The sequence below is a fragment of the Bubalus kerabau genome, chromosome 9 (genome assembly GCF_029407905.1).
Source record: "Bubalus kerabau isolate K-KA32 ecotype Philippines breed swamp buffalo chromosome 9, PCC_UOA_SB_1v2, whole genome shotgun sequence".
Lineage (NCBI taxonomy): Eukaryota > Metazoa > Chordata > Mammalia > Artiodactyla > Bovidae > Bubalus > Bubalus kerabau.
In genome coordinates this window covers 7869888-7889037 of record NC_073632.1, presented here as the reverse complement: position 1 = coordinate 7889037, position 19150 = coordinate 7869888, and the positions used below count along the sequence as shown (strand labels likewise).

Here is a 19150-nt window from a genome sequence, read left to right as displayed (position 1 = left end):
GCTGCAGTCCATGAGGTCGAAATCGGACACGACTGAGCGACTTCACTTTCACTTTTCACTTTCATGCATTGGGGAGGGAAATGGCAACCCACTCCAGTGTTTTTCCCTGGAGAATCCCATGGACGGGGGAGCCTGGTGGGCTGCCGTCTATGGGGTCACACAGAGTTGGACACAACTGAAGTGACTTAGCAGCAGCATATTTAATTCATAGGGCCTAGATTCTTACTAATCTCAAGGTTATCACTTTGCTACTTTATCTAATTTTTAAAGTCCATCTAGTCATCTACTGATTACAAAAGATAATCTAATCTTCCAGTGTGCTGAGTGATGGGGCTTAAGAAACTACAGGAAAAACAAAGTTCAAAACTAAAATGAATAGTAGGCATCAAAATCCAGTCCATCTTACAAATTATACATACTTTTAATACTAGAGAAAGCAGAAGCAGAAGATCTTTTAAAACTAAAAACAAAACTGGAAAGTTAAAAGATGGCCAGAGTCTGGACTTTAAAAAAAAAAAATCAGGCTGAAATTCCAGCCTCGTTTCCCTTTTCCATTAAAATGTGTTCAGAAAATGCTCTAATATCAAGCTCCTGATTTTTTTTTCCCCTTTAGCATGGTTGCATGTTTTAACTATAAAATTAGTTTAATGAGATAAACTTTGGGGACCGGGATTTTTTTTTTTTTAGGCCTCCTAGCCTAGTTGTTTGGAGAAGGCAATGGCACCCCACTCCAGTACCCTTGATTGGAAAATCCTGTGGATGGAGGAGCCTGGTAGGCTGCAGTCCATGAGGTCACAGAGTTGGACACAACTGAAGTGACTTAGCAGCAAAAACTTCATTCATAGCACATTCCTTGGATCCCCCCAAACTGTTGCTAGTTCTCAGCATAACAAATTGTAACTCAAAAATAGATTCATCATTTCTGATGCAACAGTCAGTTAAAACTAATTTCTACTCAAAGAGGAGTTGGTACTCTTCAAACATTCATTCCTAACCTTCTGGAAATGCCACTATTAAAAACCTTCACTTCTTTCCTCAAGACACTGTGACCCTTCTTCTCCCAAATCTATACTGAAAAATTCCTCTCATACATATTTAAAAGTCTTGCTTTTCACTTGCACTACTGCTCTTTTTGTGGGCAGTTGCAGCTTTAAACGTCTCTAATTCTAGAGATTTAGGGGTTAAAAAACGCTTGAAGCCAACACTGCTCTTCCCTGTGAAAGAAGGTAAAGATGCAGTAAGAACTGTTTCCTATCACATGTCTCCTGAAGAAAATAAAGTCAACAGCAGTCTAACATCAACAAACTAACATGCTCAGAATAAGTTTTCAGTATGAAATCTCATAGTTTTACTAACACATATGAAATTTAAGTCGGGGAGAGAGATTTTTTGCCTGTCAAGTGGGCAACAGAGGACTTACAGTGAGTTTAAAACCCCCTCTCTTTGCCCAATGATGACGCGCTCACAACACTGTGCTCTACAAAAAAAGAATGTGCACTTTACTATTTATCTTCCCCGGAGAAGGCAATGGCACCCCACTCCAGTACTCTTGCCTGGAAAATCCCATGGACGGAGGAGCCTGGTGGGCTGCAGTCCATGGGATCACTAAGAGTTGGACACGACTGAGCGACTTCACTTTCACTTTTCACTTTTATGCACTGGAGAAGGAAATGGCAACCCACTCCAGTGTTCTTGCCTGGAGAATCCCAGGGACGGGGGAGCCTGGTGGGCTGCCGTCTATGGGGTAGCACAGAGTTGGACACAACTGAAGTGACTTGGCGGCAGCAGCAGCAAGCCTCCCTACTTCAAATATCTCAATCATGGCTGGGGATCTCTCTAGAAAAATCCACCTAAATGTTCAAAGCACAAAATAAAGCTCAGAGGAATACAGTACCTAAGATGAAAAAAGGGATGAAAGAACTTAAAAGTCCTTTCTTCCTCTATTAATAGGGCACTGGTAGATTTAGGAGAGATGTAGAGGCAGGGAATATTAGTGGATGCGAAAAATAAAAAAGAAAAAACGGAGGAGGAGGAAAGAGAAGGTAAGACGATAGGCTTTACTAATTGTTGAGGTCCTTTAACGGACCGGAACCTGGTGGTCCGGAGTCGACGATAAGAAAGTAAAGGAGAGAAAGAGGCTGATATTCCTTGGTTTACACAGAAAGCCAATAAAGCCCCTGGCACGGGGCTCTCTCAGTTCACGGAGGCCTCAGGCCCCTCTCGATGCGGTGAAGGCACATAGCGCCTTCTCGAGAGGGTCTTAGAAGGCTGGGCAGGAAAGTGAACTCAGAGGGCCTCTGCGCTCCAAAGAAATAGCCTGATAGAGAAAAAGAAAGACACAGGGACCAGAGCTCTGATGGAGCAAAGGTGTTTTGATTAACATGGTGTGGGCATATAGACTGTCTTACAAGGTAGTTATTCTCAGCAAAGATAAAGATTAAAATTCCAGACTTACAAAACACAGGCGATCCATATTAAAGATAGAGAGAGTTGTAAACAATCACTTTTACCATATGGTTCACAAGAAGGAAGAGGGTACTTATTTCCGTATAGAAAAACTAATGTAGGAAATGCCTGGATTCCTCAGCCCCTGGGAGAGGCTTGCCTCTCCTCTTAATTCCTGAGTATTCAGGAATTAATAAGGAACAGAGAATTCCTGACAGATCCAAAACAGCACACAGGAAACCTCCTATTAAATACTTCCTGACAACTAATTACCTTATTTTCCTGACAGTTTCAAAGCATTTGGGGGAAAGGGGGTAGAGGAGGAACCTGTTATTTCACTAAATAAAAGGCAACACTGTAAGAAGAACTGCATCTCACTTATCTTTAATTTTCAGCTCTATCCTTGCAAGCCTGCCCACTTAAGCTTTTACATCACTTTCCTATCTTATTACCTCTATGTTGTGGTTTGGTACTTCAAACACTTTTTTTTTTTTTTCCTTCTTCTTATGGAGGAAAAAGATGGTATTGATTTGCTTAAAAGTACGGATGGGGAAAAAAAAAAAAAGGACGGATGGAAAGCATTATCGTGAGGAGTAAATGATTCTTAATAACAGAACTACGGATTTATCTATCCCTTTCACTGTCAGCACACCACTAAAGGCTAAAAGAAGGCTCAAGAGGGAGGTAACATCCCCTTTGTCAAGTGTTTGTTTCCTTGTTCCTGCGGTATTGGCTTTGCCAAGTAACCCAATTCCCGTACATAAACATTACAGGTCTCTCCAAACTACTTCTATAAAATAAGATATTGTTTGACCAACTTTATAGAGCAGTCATTTATTTCTATAGCTGCTGGTCTGCTCTGCTGCTCTGTCTGCCTACATTCAGAAGGGAACCAAAATTCAAAATTTCATTTATTCTTGGCCAAAAACCAGACCTTTTGTCCTTCCTAGATATTTTGCAAATTCGAGTTGACTCCTCTGCCTAAATTAGTGGCATATGCTTTTGTTCTTTTAAGAAAGAAAGAAAGAAGAAAAAACTACCTCTTATTCTCTTATTGAGGAAGGCAGCTAATTCTGAAAAAGGCCTCTAGGAAGATGTTAAAATGTCTTGAAATGTTTAACAGCACCTTATTTCAGAGACTATGGATGAACCTCTCCGCGGTACCCCAGGGCAAACACACGGAGCGTCCAAGGGGACAGAGGGGGAAGCCTCGAGGAGGAATATGCAGCCTTTGCAAAACTGATGGGAGGGAGGAGAGGGGACAACTTTCAGGACTAGAAACAGGAAGCAGTCCAGATGCTGCGATGCGGCCCGCGCCCCCGCACCCAGCCCTCGGTGCAACGTCCTCCCGGCCAGCGGCCGCGTGCTCCACCCACAGCCCCCAGCGGCCGGGGAGCACCACACGCCCCCGCGGCGCCGACTGAGCCCCAGGGCTGGGCCGAGGGCGGCGCGCAGGAAGTGCGGGCCACACTTGAACAGGTTGCTAGGCGCGGGCTCGGGACCGAAAGGGTTAATCCAGTCCGCGCGCACGGTCCGCCCAGCCCCAAACTCGGGCTCCCCCGCCGGCCCGCCGCCCACCCCGAGACACCCCTCCACAGCGCGGCGCCCAAGGCTTTTGTTCTGGCGGCGACGGGAATAACGAACCCTGAGGAGGAGGTGCCGCGGCTGCTGGTGGCTCTTCGGCACAGGGTTAGACCGAGGAGCGGGCAGCCGCGGCAGCACCTCCTCAGTCCCCACTCCCGAGTCCTTTTCCCGCTGAGCCGGACGGGAAGGGGCCTGCACGACCCGGGGCTCACCTCACACCTCGGGGCCGGGCTCCCGGGGGGCTGCGGCGCCGGCCGGGGGCGGCCGCAGGTCCCTCAGGTAAACGGAGCCAGCTAGGACCGCGAGCTTGCGCCTCGGAGCGCCCACGATGGCCGGGGCGCATGCGCACGCACATACGGTGCAGGCGCGCTGCGCACGCCCGGCCGAGCGCTCCTATTTTGAGCCCAGCTTCTGGATACCCGTCTGCAGGTTTCGTTGCTTGTTACCTCACGCCGAGGCTGATGCCTGGCCCTGTCCTGCTCCGGCGGAGTCGTTCCGCGCTCTGGAAGCTTTTCTTAAATGCCCTCAGTCCCCTTTGCAAAGCTCTCCCTCCCTTCCCTGCTGAGACAGTGCAGCGACTCTCATCAGTCAAGCCTGGAACGCTATTATTGCGAGACCACCAAAACCTGTTTGAGAACCAGCGTGCCCCCTGGGGACCCGGGGATTGGAATTGGTTAAGAGGCAGGTGCTGAGAGTGGTACTGGGTGCAGATAGAGGTAGTCAGCTTTCATATTGCAGAGCTCCAGGCTGAAGCAGCAGAGCAGATACCCTCTTTACCAACACCCACTTTAGTGAGCAGGTGGGGCTTGAGGTTATTGGTGGCATTCCCCATCTTCTGTTCTTTGGGAAATGTTTCTTCTCTCTTTTCTTCATAAGTGATTTTCATTTTTTTCTACATAAGCTATTTCAGAACTTAAAGATTCCTTAGAAATCATCTAAACCTAACCTCTCATTATTCAGACACGGAAAAGAACAGTCCAGAAAGGTTAAAAAGACTTAGCCAAAGCCAGGCAGCGTTTTAAGGGCTGAGTCTGGATTCACTCATTCCAAGCCAAAGCTGTTACCTTTGCCTCCATCATTTTACCTACCTTCCTTTCTCTTCCTTTTCCTCCCTTTTCAACCTAGACTTCACAGGCATCATTTTGTTCTATGGTAGCACACAGGACTTAAAGAAATACTTTGATCTTGTAGCATAGTATGACTGTACTTAACATTATTCAACTGTACACTTGGTTAAAATGGTGTGTTTTAATATAATCTTCCGTCTGAATCTTTGCCACCCCATGTTAGGAGACTGACGAAAAACAGCTATATAATCTGTGGTTTGTCCAAATCCTTGGGACACATCTCTGTGGCATCTTTAATTATAGGCAACTATTTTATACGAAGAAAAGTGCAAGTGTTAGTCCCTCAGTCGTGTCCGACTCTGCAATCCAATGGACTGTAGCCCACCAGGCTCCTCTGTCCATGGACTTCTCCAGGCAAGAATACTGGAGTGGATTGCCATTCCCTTCTCCAGGGGATCTTCCCGACCCAGGGATGGAACCCAGGTCTCCTGCATTGCAGCCAGATTCTTTACTGTTTGAGCCACCAGTGAAACAATCTTTTTTAAAGGTGCTCCCTAAATGATAATAAATACTGAGCTTAGACAGTCATAAATATAGTTTAATGTCAGAAGATGAGCTATGGGAATTGCATCATAAAAGGGATCTGAAATTACATTTTCAATTTCATTAATAAATACTAATGCAGTAATACTTTTTTTTTTTTTTAAGTAACGTTGATCCTTAGGCTGATTCTTATCAAGTCATTGTGTCTTGTGGAGCCAACACTGCCTCTACTGAGGGTGAGTGAAGCAGCTAAGAGCATTTATGAAAATCAGTGTGGACCTGCTTCGGGTACTTCTAGATCCCTTGTACCTTCAGATCCTCTACAGATGTGCTGCTCACGTTTTTTTGCAATTTACACATGGTCTTGTGAAAACTGTCAGGCATAGAACATATCTTGGCTCCTAGTGGGAGGTGGGAATGATGTAGAAATTATCATTGAATGTATCAACATGATCACATCTCAGAAATAGACCACTGAGCGAAAGAAGCGAACTACAAAATATGTAAATTATGATAGCTCTTTAAAACAGTCACACTGTTTACAAGGCCAAACATGTATATATAATAAGCATAAAAAGTGGACAAGTAGGCAGCACACTAAATTTTATGACAGTGGATGCCTCTAGGCAGGCAGGGTGGGAAATGAGATCTGGGCAGCATGTAAAAGAGGCTTCAACTGTTAATCACACACAGAAGCAAAATGTTAACATTTTAAAAAATCTCTGCAGGGAGAAAAGGGTGTTTCTTAGTCAAGTCTGTAAACTTTTCTTTATAGTTGAAATGTTTCCTTTAAAAATAATGTTGAGTGGCTTCCCTGGTGGTCCAGTAACTAAGATTCCACCCTCCCAATGCAGAGGACCTAGGTTTAATTCCTGGTCTGGGAACTAGTGAAAGACAGGGAAGCCTGGAGTGCTGCGGTTGATGGGGTTTCAGAGTCAAACAGAAGAACAACTGGGAACTAGATCCCACAAATTGCAACTAAAGATCCAAGATCTCGTGTGCTGCAACTAAGATCCAGTGCAGCCAAATAAATATTTTTTAAAAGAATTTTTAAAAATTTTAAATGAAAGTAAGGTTAAATTTTCAAGGACATTGAGCCAATGTGCTCACTGTGAACACAATGTGAATGGTAGTGTTCATTGGGGGATCAGCAGTCACACTGATGAAGGGCTGAACAAGGAGAGATCCAGAGGATGCTAGTTGAGAGGATCAATGAAAGAGACCTTATTTTCAGGGATAAAATATTCAGATCTAACAGGGATAAAGTGTTGGGCTCTCTTTAATCCCATCTTTCTTTCATTCAATGTTATAACCACCAATAGAAAGTCTTTAGGGCTTCCCTGGTAGCTCGGGAACTTCACCGAGACCCAACACTCCCAGGGAGTTGTTAAAACTGGTCTCTTTCTGGATGAACCCATTTTGAAACCATCCATGTTAACTGGTAATACATGGTAATTTAGTATTGCATCTACTTACCTCCCCCAGGCTTCCACTCCTGCAAAAGTCTTTGTTTATTCATTTTACGTACAACCTGATCGTAAAACATACAACCATACTTAAAACCACTGGGCTGGAATTCAGACAACATAAGTTCTCATTTCAATTTGGCCACTTACTTATCCTTTGTCAACTCTAAAGAAAGCAGCAACCTATGTGAGCTTTACTTTTCATTTTCTTTTTAAATGGAGATATACGAATGCTGCCTATTTCAAAACAATAAAACAATATAAACATAGGTTTTACATTTATTTACCTTGGAAGAGAGTATATTTTTATTTATTTTAGAGAACGTGAGATAATGAGAAAAGTCTTCTTTTTTTAATTTTGTTAGCTGCTGCCCATAAGAACTGTTTTACACTTCCCAGATGTCCCTTCTGAAATGTTGTTTTTCTCCAGCATTAGTTTATAGTTCTATACCAGTAGTTATTTCTACATTGTACTTTCAAATCCTCCTCATTAGATTTCTTTTTTTATTCTTGCATTCTCACTCTACCTCTCATTTCATGGTAGATGCTTCATAAATTTCATTAATTAAATTAGACCAGATCGTAAATTTCCCAAATTTGGAGTTATCCTTATTCAGGCATGCCATCTGCTGGTTCCCTGGTGTATGTGTTAGTCGGCCTGAATTCCTTAATCCAATAAATTACAATTCATGTTGAAGCATTGCTGAGTTTGTGTGTTGGGCAATTTTCCCACGTTCTTTCACTTCCTGTGTGCAGGTGCTATTCTTTCATTGAACCTCTCCAGAATTATTTTTCCTGCAACCTTCTTTTACCTGTTGGCCACTCTAAAAACCCGGAGAAACGGAGTTTACGTTTCAGAACCCTGGAGTGACCAGAACGATATAACTGGGCATGCTCAGTAGGTTGGCCTGATTTGGAACATACTTAGAGCTTGAATGGGGGCATTTAATGCTGTTTGTTTCAGGATTGGCTGCATCTTCGTCCTAGCATTATATTGAGAGATGGCAGCCTTTCCCACCCTCTGGGCGCTCCCACTTTTCCATTTCGTCCGTGTGCCCAATTTTGGAGCCAGCCCTCTAGGATCTCCCGGCCAATCAAGAGACCACACATTGTTGCCTAAGAGACCTGGGATGCCAGCGAAAAGATTTATAGGTAGTGATTGGCCTACTGGAAGGGGTGTGGGCTAGACGGAGTCACAGAAACAGGAGCTATGGCAACACCAGCGCTAGAGGCTTGAAGAGAAAGACTTAAAGAGGTGAGAGCAGTGATCACTGCATGAAAAAGATGGAGACTCTTTTGAGAACTCTTCTCTCAAGTCCTCCTGGACTTCTCACGAGCCTTGGCAGTGACCCCGGGAATTACATTTTGCTCTGTATTAGCAGTTAAATGACCAGGTGCATCATATATATGAAATTAACAACCAACAAATAATTGCTTCTATGCTTATCAAAGCACTAGGTCTTTGCATTGTCTTATAGTTTCTCTTTGTTTCCACCTAGTTGAATATAAGATGAATTCATATTTAAATCTAACCGTACCCTATTTCCTGATCATTTCCTGGTAATCTCTATTTCCTTCTCTGATGCTACTGCCGAGTACAGTGGGTGAGCTGTGTGTTAGTGGAGAAACTCAACCGTGTTCTGCTCTGTAAACGCCAAATAAAAACCCGATTATCCTGAGTCTAACCCCAATGCTTGGTTCCTAATGTTGTGTTGTACCTTCTTTGCCACTAGCTTTAATCCTTAAACCACCTCACCTCCACTATGGTGTTCATTCATTCCGCTGATTGAGACAAGTTTTTATTGAGCACCTACTGTGTACTACTGAGTTTAGGATTCAGGTGAGCACATTCAGAAAACCGCATTAACAAAGAAGCACCAGTTTTGTACCACATTCTCTGATCTGAAGTTCAGTGTGTCTGTACAGATAGGATAGTGCATGAAGGGAGAGGAAGGAGGATGAACCAAAAAGCTAAATTCATGATGCACCTAGATCAGCATGCTAAGGATTCTGTAGTCATTATCAAGTCTCTGAAGGTTTTTGAGCTGAAAAATGACTAAAAGACCTTTTAAAAAATACTTCCCTGAATAGAGTAGTGGTTAGCCAAAGTTGGGGAGTAGGGAAGTGTGGAGATATTGATCAAAGGGTACAAACCTTCAGTTATAAAATGAATAAGTTCTAGAGACCTTATGTACAGCATAGTGACTATGTGGTGATGGTGGTGGTAGTTTAGTTGCTAAGTTGTGTCCCACTCTTGCAATCCCATGGACTGTAGCCCACCAGGTTCCTCTGTCCATGGGATTCTCCAGGCAAGAATACTGGAGTGGGTTGTCATTTACTTCTTCAGGGGTTCTTCCTGCCCAGGGATGATGGCGACTATAGTTAATAATAATATATTATATACTTGAAATTTGCTAGAAGAGTAGATCTCAAGGGTAATCACACACACAGAAGCGCACACATGCACACACAAACACAGTAACTGTGGGAGGTGATGGATATGTTACATAGTTTGATTGTGCTAAGCATCCCACAATGTGTACATATACCAAAACATCAGCTTAAATATATACATTTTTATTTGTTAAAAAAAAACCCTCTTGTAGTAGACTGTGATCTCCATTATAGTCAAGACTTGTCTTTATACCTGTAATACAAACCTAATAACTTCTTTAGTGAAGTTGTGCAATGGTGACAGTGTGAATAATGGCTTTGAAGACGGGATTGGAGGTGTGTAACCACTGGAACTTTACCAGAGGACCTATCCTTGCCTTTAAACATGACACTAGAAGCACACACTGGGGGTAAAGGCCATAAGCCCTTTTTCTTCCCCTTTATCCAAAGAAAAATTAAAGGGGAACTTGCAAGTACAGCCATTAAGGGGGAAAGAGGTCATGGAAAAACAGCAGCAAGGTTTGTATGTAGGAGGGAAGGCAACTTGCTTTGTCTTGTAATTTTTTTATATGTTGTATGAAAGCGTCTGAGTGGTCTATACTGTGATCCAGTGTGGGCATGCAGATATGCACACTGCCTGTCTTCTAGAGTGGACAGAGGAAAAAACTGTGAAAGGATAATGACAAAAACCAGGGCAGAATACCTCCATTTGCCTGCTTCAGGAAGACTATTACCAAGAGGGCTCTTTTTCTCAACCAGGCCCATCTCCTGAAAACCAAACTTTATTCAAGTTGATTTGAAAAAAAACCTAATTCAAATTATTTCTAGCTCTGAAGAACCAGGAAGGAAAAAAAAAAAACAACAACAAAACAATGCAAAACCTTAGGGAGGACCTGGAAAAGCTACTTTGTCCTAATCAGAAATCGTGCTTAGAATCAGTCAGATTGTTTTCTACTCAAACTGGTAAAAGAGAGTTTCTGAGCTTACAACAGAAGTTTTTAACCTGGTATAAGCAAAATGTAATGTTAATATGCATTTTTCTAGCAAGAAGATTCATAGTTTTCATCATATCCTCAAAGCGTTTTATAGCCCTGAAAAAAATAAGAGATTGAAAACAATTGGTTTAAGGAATTCCCTGGCGGTCCAGAGGTTAGGACTCTGTACGTTCATTGCCGAGGGCCAGGGTCAATCCCTGGTTGGGAACTAAGATTCTGCAAGCTGAGTGGCTTGGCCTAAACAGATAAATAAAAATTAAAACACACACACACAACTTCAATCAGTTAAAATAGAAGAAACATCAAACATGAATAAATAGCAATAAAAAAGGAAATATGTGATTTTTAACTGAGCAGATCTAGACTCAGTGACCATGCTTTATATATTTGCCTGCTCATGTGTATTTTTATAGCAGCCAATTAATAATACTGTAATGAAATAACTTCTTACACCTTTGCAACTTAGTTGTTAGGAGCTAAGAATGTGACGGCTCATCTGAACCTCCTTAATTCCCCCTTATTCCAGTAGAGTGGTATCAGCAGGCAACTGTAGGAAGATATTATCTATGGTTTAAAACCCTGAGGTTTTAAAACTATTGGCTTTCTCTTCAGCTCTAATTTAAACCTGAGAGGGAATATTACATGTCAAGTGAGAGTCACAAAATTTCAGATCTAGCATTTGGGGGAGTCCTCTGTAAGTCAAAAACTAACGGTTTTTTAATTTAAAAAATATTTATTTTTATTTATTTGGCTGTGCCAGGTCTTAGTTGTGGCATGTGGATCAAAATATTGTCCAGGTGAATTCCCTGGTGGTCCAGGGGACCTGGGTTCTATCCCTGGCCAGGGAACTACATCCCACATGCCCTAATGAAGACCTGGCTTAGCCAGATAAATCAATAAAAATAAATATTTTTTTTTAATTGTCTTATATTTGTTGCTATAATTTTTGGAGCCCTGGGTCAGGCAGGCAAATCCTGTGCAGTCCCCAACTCAGCACCACTGCTTTGGATATGAAACATACCTTCAGAGAGGAAGAAGGCACAAACAAACAGAAACACTGAGGATATATGCTGAAAATGCCATCAATCTGCTTTAAATATTTTTCACCTTAAAATATTTTGTTGTGCCCCCTTCAAGGATAGGCTTTGAAGAACTCTGTAAATAACAGGAAGTTCTAAGAAAGTCTGTGGTGATGCTATTTATTTTATTTTTTAACTTTTTATTTTGTATTGCAGTATAACCAATTAACAGTGTTAATGAAGGGTCTCACCCATACGTATACATGTATCCATTCTCCCCCAGCCAGGCTGTCATTGAGCGCAGTTCCTTATGCTATATCGTGGGTCCCTGTTGGTTATCCATTTTAAATATAGCAGTGTGTACCTGTCCAAGTCAATCCTAAAGGAAATCAGTCCTGAATATTCATTGGAAGGACTGATGCTGAAGCTGAAGCTCCAATTCTTTGGCCACTTGATGTGAAGAGCCCACACATTAGAAAAGACCCTGATGCTGGGAAAGATTGAAGGCAGGAGGAGAAGGGGATGCCAGAGGATGAGATGGTTGGATGGCATAATTGACTCAATGGACATGAGCTTGAGTAACCTCCAAGAGATGGTAAAGGACAGGGAAGCCTGGCGTGCTGCAGTCCATGGGGTTAGTCGGACACAACTGAGTGACTACTTGCAAAAAGTTTCAAAGCTAGTAAGTTTTAGAGCCAGGATCCAAACTGTGTAATGTAAAAAGTTTTGGTTGCAAACAACAGAAATAGATTCTAGCTAATGTGTGCATGCTGTGTGCTTAGTCGCTCAGTTGTGTCCAACTCTTTGTAGCCCGCCCAGCTCCTCTGTCCATGGGGATTCTCCAGCCAAGAATACTGGAGTGGGTTGCCATGCCCTCCTCCAGGGAATCTTCCCAACCCAGGGATTGAATCCAGGTCTCCTGCATTGAAGGCAGATTCCTTACCATCTGAGCCACCAGGGATGCCCCTACAAGAAGGGTCTTCTAGCTAATGTAGGTGAAATTTATTGAAGGCTATCAGGTGGCTCACAAAATGGATAATAAAGGACATGCGTGCATGCTAAGTTGCTTTAGTCGTGTCTGATTCTTTGTGACCCTGTGGACCATAGCCCACCAGGGTCCTCTGTCCAAGGGATTCTCCAGGCAAGAATACTGGAGTGGGCTGCCATGGCCTCCTCCAGGGGATCTTCCTGACCCAGGGATCAAACCTGCATCTCTTATGTCTCCAGCATTGGCAGGCAGATTCTTTACCACTAGCACCACTTAGGAAGCCCCTCCAAGAAGAGTCTAAGAACAGCTTAACAATCTACTCAGAGCATCTATGGTACTTTGAATGATCACCTTGGCTGTAAAGCAAGGATAAGCCAGCATCAGTTACCTGGCCTAGCTTAGTCTCATGACAGGGCAAGGGAAGGCCACCTTGATTAACCAACCCAGCAGACCCTAAACACTGAGGGAAAAGTAATCCCTCATGGAAATTAGAGTGCTTTAATCCAATGAAGGCAGACATAGGGACTTCCCTGGCCATCCAATGGTTAGAATTGGATCATAAAGAAGGTTGAGCATCGAAGAATTGATGCTTTTTAATTGTGGTACTGGAGAAGACCTTTGAGACTCCCTTGGACAGCAAGGAGATCAAATGAGTCAATCCTAAAGGAAATCAACCCTGAATATTCATTGTAAGGACTGATGCTGCAGCTGAAGCTCTAAAACTTTGCCACCTGTTGCAAAGAGTCGACTCCTTGGAAAAGACCTGATGCTGGGAAAGATTGAAGGCAGGAGGAGAAGGTAGGCAAGAGAGGATGAGATAGTTGGATGGAATCACCAACTCAATGGACATGAATCTGAGCAAACTCTGGGAGATAGTGAAGGACAGGGAAGCTTGGTGTACTTCAGTCCATGGAGTTGCAAAGAGTTGGACACAACTTAGTGACTGAACAACAGCAGTCATGGTTAAGACTCAACACTTCCAATACAATGGATGTGAGTTCCATCTCCGGTGGGAGAACTGAGATCCCACAGGCCATGAAGCCACAAAAATGAAGGCAGACATATACAGTACTGGGTGTACTGTATATTTTCCCCAGTGTATTTTTCTCAATAAACCCAAATCTGTCCATATGTAAATTCTTGGCCTTGTCCGTTGTACTATTCTACTTCTTAAATATGGTAGCAAGCTAGAGCCCTTGTTAGCTAGATGTCAGAAAGGTAACAGAGGAAGAAGGAGGTCACAAGGGACAAAATGGAGTAGTTCAGATTGCATGGTGATTTTATAAATATTTCTTTCTGACCAATATGGTATGTTCTTAGCTAAGAGTGATTCTGATTTTTTCCCCTTGGTCCAATGAAAATCAAACAGAGTTAAACAGACCTGGGTCTGATTCCCTGTTTCACCACCTACTGTCTGTATAACTCTGAGCAAAGCATGTAACTTCAGTGAGCCTCATTTTCTTCATCTGTAAAATAAGCTAAAACCCACCACCTTACCATATTGTTATGGGTTTTAATTGAGCAAACCTGTTAAGTGCCTGACATAAAATACTCCCAGTAAATGTTACTCTCCCCCTAATCCCTGTCACAGTGTACTAAAAAACATTATATGGTATTAGTATTTTTAGTATTCTGAAGATTGTATGATTCATTTCTTCTGCAGGTGTAGTTTTTCTTACAGAAGAATATCCAGTTATTTCATGATGGCATTTGCACCTCCAAAAAACACAGATGGTCCCAAAATGCAGACAAAGATGAGTACCTGGACACCCCTAAACCATCAGCTTTTGAATGACCAGGTGAGTAATAAGAACTATTTTATTAGTTGAAATCATGCTTTAAAGGAAAAAAAAAAAGCATTAAAATTTTGGTTATCAAAACATGAACAGGAATTGCTTAGGATTGTATAGTGGATTAAAAAAAATGAAGGATTTCTTCAAAAATTTTAATAGAAAAAAACTGAAATAAATTTAGAACAAAAATAAAAAAAACTTTAATTGAGCCCCAGTTACACGGCCAGAATTGGCAAGAGATGCAGAGTTCCTGATTAGAAAGAAAGATATTAGGGACTTCTCTGGTGGTCCAGTGGCTATGACTCTTTGCTCCCAGGGCTGGGGCCCAGGTTCTATCACTGGCCAGGGAATTCAGTCCCACATACTGCAACTAAAGACCTTGTGTGCTGCAACTAAGACCCAGCACAGCCAAATAAATTAATAAATATGTTTTAAAAGATTTAGGAGATGAGAAGGCAGAGTGTCTACCAGCTCCCCTTCACCTCCATATCCAACTGGTTTTCAGGTTCATGAATCTTCCTCCGAGGTCTCTTCATCCAGACCCCTCTTCTCCTTTGACTTGTGCACATCCAGCTCCATGTTCTCAGTTCACACACTCACCCTCCTTCACCTGGCACATTGCAGTAACCCCTCAGCTGGTTTCACTGTCTCTAATCCATCCTCTATTCTGGTCCCAGAACAATCTTTCTAAAATAGAAACTAATCCTATGAAGCAGAAGCAAAAGCGATAACAGACTGCTCCAAAGGATAAACTCCACCCTACCCACCGTGCATAGCACCGAGGACCCTTCATGTGTGTTAGTCACTGAGTTGTGTCCGACTCTTGGAGACCCCATGGACTATAGCCGGCCAGACTCCTCTGTCTGTGGGATTCTCCAGGCAAGAATACTGGAGTAGGTTTCCATGACTTCCTCCAAGGGATCTTCATGACCCACGGATCGAACCCAGTGTCCTTTATATCACCTGCATTAGCAGGTGAGTTTTCTTTTTTTAATTTATTTGGTTGCAATTTTTGTTGAAGCATGTGAACCCTTAGTTGCAGCATGTGGGATCTAGTTCCCTGACCAGAAATCAAACCCAGGCCCCCTGCATTGGGAACATGGAGTCTTAGCCCCTGGACCACCAGGGAAGTCCCAGAAGGTGAGTTATTTAACACTGGCTCCACCTGGGAAGCCTGAATAGCTTTTATCAAATTTTATGAAAATTTCTAGGGAATTCCCTGGTGGCCCAGTGGCTCAGAGTCTGTGCTCCCAATGCAGGGGGCCTGGGTTCCATCTGTGTTCAGGAAACTAGATCCCACATGCTGCAAGAGTTTGCATGCTGCAGCTAAAGAACCCACATGTTACAACTAAGACCCAGTGCAGTCAAATAAATAAAAATGTTTAAAAATTTCATGATATTTAAAAATAAAATAAAATTAAAAAAAATTTCATGATAATTTCTAGATGAGCAATGATAAGAGAAATAACAATTTCTATTAGAAATGACATTTATTTTGTTGTTCAGAACTCCCATTTTTATCACCCCCCCCCCATTTTTATTTTGGTTTAGTTAGGTTCTAGTTTGGAGTAAAAGTATTTTCAAAAATCTTAGCCTGCCATATGTAAAATAGATAGGCAATGGGAATTTGCTGCATGGCTCAGGAAACTCACACAGGGGCACTGTATCAACCTAGAGGGGTGAGGTGGAGAGGGAGAGGGGAGGGAGGTTCAAAAGGGAGGGGATATATGCATACCTATGGCTGATTCATGTTGAGGTTGACAGAAAACAACAAAATTCTGTCAAGCAAAATCCTTCAATAAAAAAATAATTAAAATTAAAAAACTGTCAAATCACTATATTGTACACCTGAAACTAACATTATATAATATGTCACTTATAATTCAATAAAAATTAAATATAAAACAAATTAAAAAAATCTTGGCCCATGTATATACCCATATGTATGTGAATGAATGTATCAGTACTTAGACACACACATGGAATTTGCATATGTATACAGCAAACTGTTAATAGTGTGTGCACATGTGCTCAGTCTTGTCTGACTCTTTGCAACTCCACAGACTGTAGCCCTCCAGGCTCCTCTGTCCATGGAATTTTCCAGGCAAGAATATTAGAGTGGGTTGCCATGCCCTCCTCCAGGGAATCTTCCCATCCCAGGGATTAAACCCATGTCTCTTTATGTCTCTTGCATTGGCAGGTGGGTTCTTTACTGGTTGAGCCACCAGAGAAGCCCAATAGTGGTTCCCCCTAAAAAGTTGGACGACATGGAAGAGTGGGAGGGAAGTCTGTTTGGAGAGAGTTCTTGTTTTTTACCGTATACAGTGCAATGATATTTAACAATTTAAAAAACAAATATAAGAAAAGCGAGCAAAGAACAGTAATGCTGAGAACTGAAAAACACAGTTTCCAGATCAGCTATACTAAATAATCTCCTGCTTGACTTCAGCGAGTCTCTTATGCCTCTGATCTTTACTACCTGCCTTTGGAAATTGAGTAGCTTGGATCAGATGACCTCAAAGGCCCCTTCCAGGTCTAACATTCTGACACTGTGAAAGTGGTTAAAAATAGATACCTAAGTTTACAGCTGGGCAGACCGTATCCATATGATAACTTCAAGGGCTTTTCTACACTTCTACAACAGGGCATTTGCCAATGATCAGCATAATTTTGAAGTCCTCTTTTTTGTTTTGGCCACACTGCACAGCATATGGGATTTTAGTTTGCTGGCCAGGGATAGAACCCAGGCACCCTGCATTGCAAGCGCAGAGTCTCAAACACTGTACTACTAGGGAAGTCCCTGGTTTTTGTTTTAATTTTGCCTTTTTTTTCTATTCTGTAGTAAAATGAAAAATATGAAACTGTTTCAGTTTAAAATAAACCTCATAGGAGTTTAACTTCACAACAGACTTTAAGCAGAGAGATTGAATTCAAATGTAGATGCCAAAATTATAGCATCCTCAGATTACAAGATAATTCAGGCCTTGTGAAAATGTTGAGAGGAGGAATGTTTTATAAGTATGTATTTCTTTGCTGTTTAGTGTAGGTTTTTTTTTTTTTTTTCAATCTAATGTTTTAATTGAAGGTGATCAACCTTTCTTTTTTTTTTTTTTTAATATGGTTCACACATGTAGTACAGTACTCATGTAGTTAAAAGGGTGTTCTGAGAAAAAACACCTAACCAACATCCATTGGTCATAATTTAGGAGCTCCAGAATGTCTTATGCCTCCATGGTAATGATGTCACATGGTGAAATATGCAACCACAGTGTCAACAGACTAAAATAACAACCATGGGATTTTGACTTAACAGCAGGCTCTGAGTAAACTGTGATGTAAACAAACTGCAGCATTCTGCAAGGAAAGATGATTCTCTGTAATGTTTTCCACTTGAAGTGATACTGTTTCCGGGCTCTTTTTTTATTTTAATTGAAGTATGGCTGATTTACAATGTTGTGTTAGTTTCAAGTGTACAGCAAAGGGATTCAGTTATACATATCCATTCTTTTTCAGATTCTATCCCTTATGGGTGATTACACAATATAGAGTAGTGTATGTACTATAAGTAGGTCCTTGTTGGTTATTTATTTTATATATGACAGTTTGTATATGTTAATCCCAAACCCCCAATTTATCCTTCCAACCCTCTTCCAGCTTTTTAAGATCAAAAATCTGATTGCAAATCCTTGGAATGAAGACTTGCTCCCAACCAGAGACTATAAGATTCTAAGTCTGCCTGAGGGCCTGACAGTTAAATAATTTGTTCCAAATTATACTTCTTGTCAAGGGTAGAGTCAGAACCAGATCTGGGTTTGTCTAGTGTTTCTCTTTCTGCCCCTCATGCCTATCAGTTCCTACCTGACTCTAATTGCCTTGTGGTGAAGAACTGGATTTGCTTGGATTCTGCTTAGACTTGGTCATTGGCCCTCTAAAGACCCTATCTCCTACCCTCTTTATTTGATTTTATTATCAATGACTGACTTTATTTATTATTTATTTATTTAAATATTTATTTTATTTATTTGTTTGACTGTACTGGGTCTTCATTATGGCATGCAGGATCTCTAGATGCAGCGTGTGAAATCTTTTTAATTGCAGCAACTGGAATCTAGTTCCCTGACCAGAGATGGAACTCGGGCCCCTACATGGGGAGTTTGGAGTCTTAGCCACTAGACCACCAGGGAAGTCCCCCTGCCACTTTCTTGCTGACTCTCCACACCCCTTCAAGTCAGTGCCCCTTTCTTTCTGATGCCTTCTGTTGTCATTGGACACCACGATGATCCTCCCAACCTCCTTTTGAAAGGAGGTTGTCATCCTGGGACCTAATTGTTTTTTTTTTTCCCACTGTCAGGTCAAACCATGGGCAGTAATTCATTGAGAATGTAGGGCTTGAGGTCAGAATAGGGAAGATCAAGGTTGGGGGTCAGAATAGAAAGACCATGGTTCTAGCAGGGTTTCCTAGGTGTTAGTGATAAAGAATCTGCCTGTCAATGCAGGATGTGCAAGAGACGTGGGTTTGATCCCTGGGTCAGGGAGATTCCCCTAGAGTGGGAAATAGCAACCCAGTCCAGTATTCTTGCCTGGGAAATCCCATGGACAGAGGAGCCTGGCAGGCTACAGTCCATGGGGTCTCCAAGACTTGGACATGACTAAGCATGCTTGCACCACATGGCTTTCTAGTGAGGAACCAAGTATACTATTCAGCTGAACATACAGTCTGGAACCAATGATTTTTCTTTAAAATCTATAAAGGTAACCCTTTGGGCCTCTGCTTATCCTCTCTAAAACAGAAAAAGTGAACAAAAAGATCCTAAGATTCCTTTTAGCCCTAAAATTCTATGACATCTGAATCTCTT

At 42.0% G+C, this 19150-nt stretch overlaps 1 protein-coding gene across 4 annotated transcripts in view; it reads left to right on the top strand.

Annotated features, from left to right (window-relative positions):
- The first annotated feature begins 7789 nt into the window (after positions 1-7789).
- The window catches only part of LOC129619570 (F-box only protein 16-like), a 33344-nt gene continuing 21983 nt past the window's right edge, over positions 7790-19150 (top strand). The window contains exons 1-2 of one of the 4 annotated variants that reach the window (XR_008697933.1): positions 7790-8360; positions 14165-14300. Coding sequence is in view for 1 of the 4 variants with exons in the window: in XM_055534738.1 (XP_055390713.1) it covers positions 14202-14300 (99 nt within the window). In the remaining 3 variants the exon portion in view is untranslated. The remainder of the gene's footprint in view (positions 8361-14164; positions 14301-19150) is intronic. The other 3 variants (XR_008697932.1, XM_055534738.1, XR_008697931.1) reach the window with 3 other exon arrangements.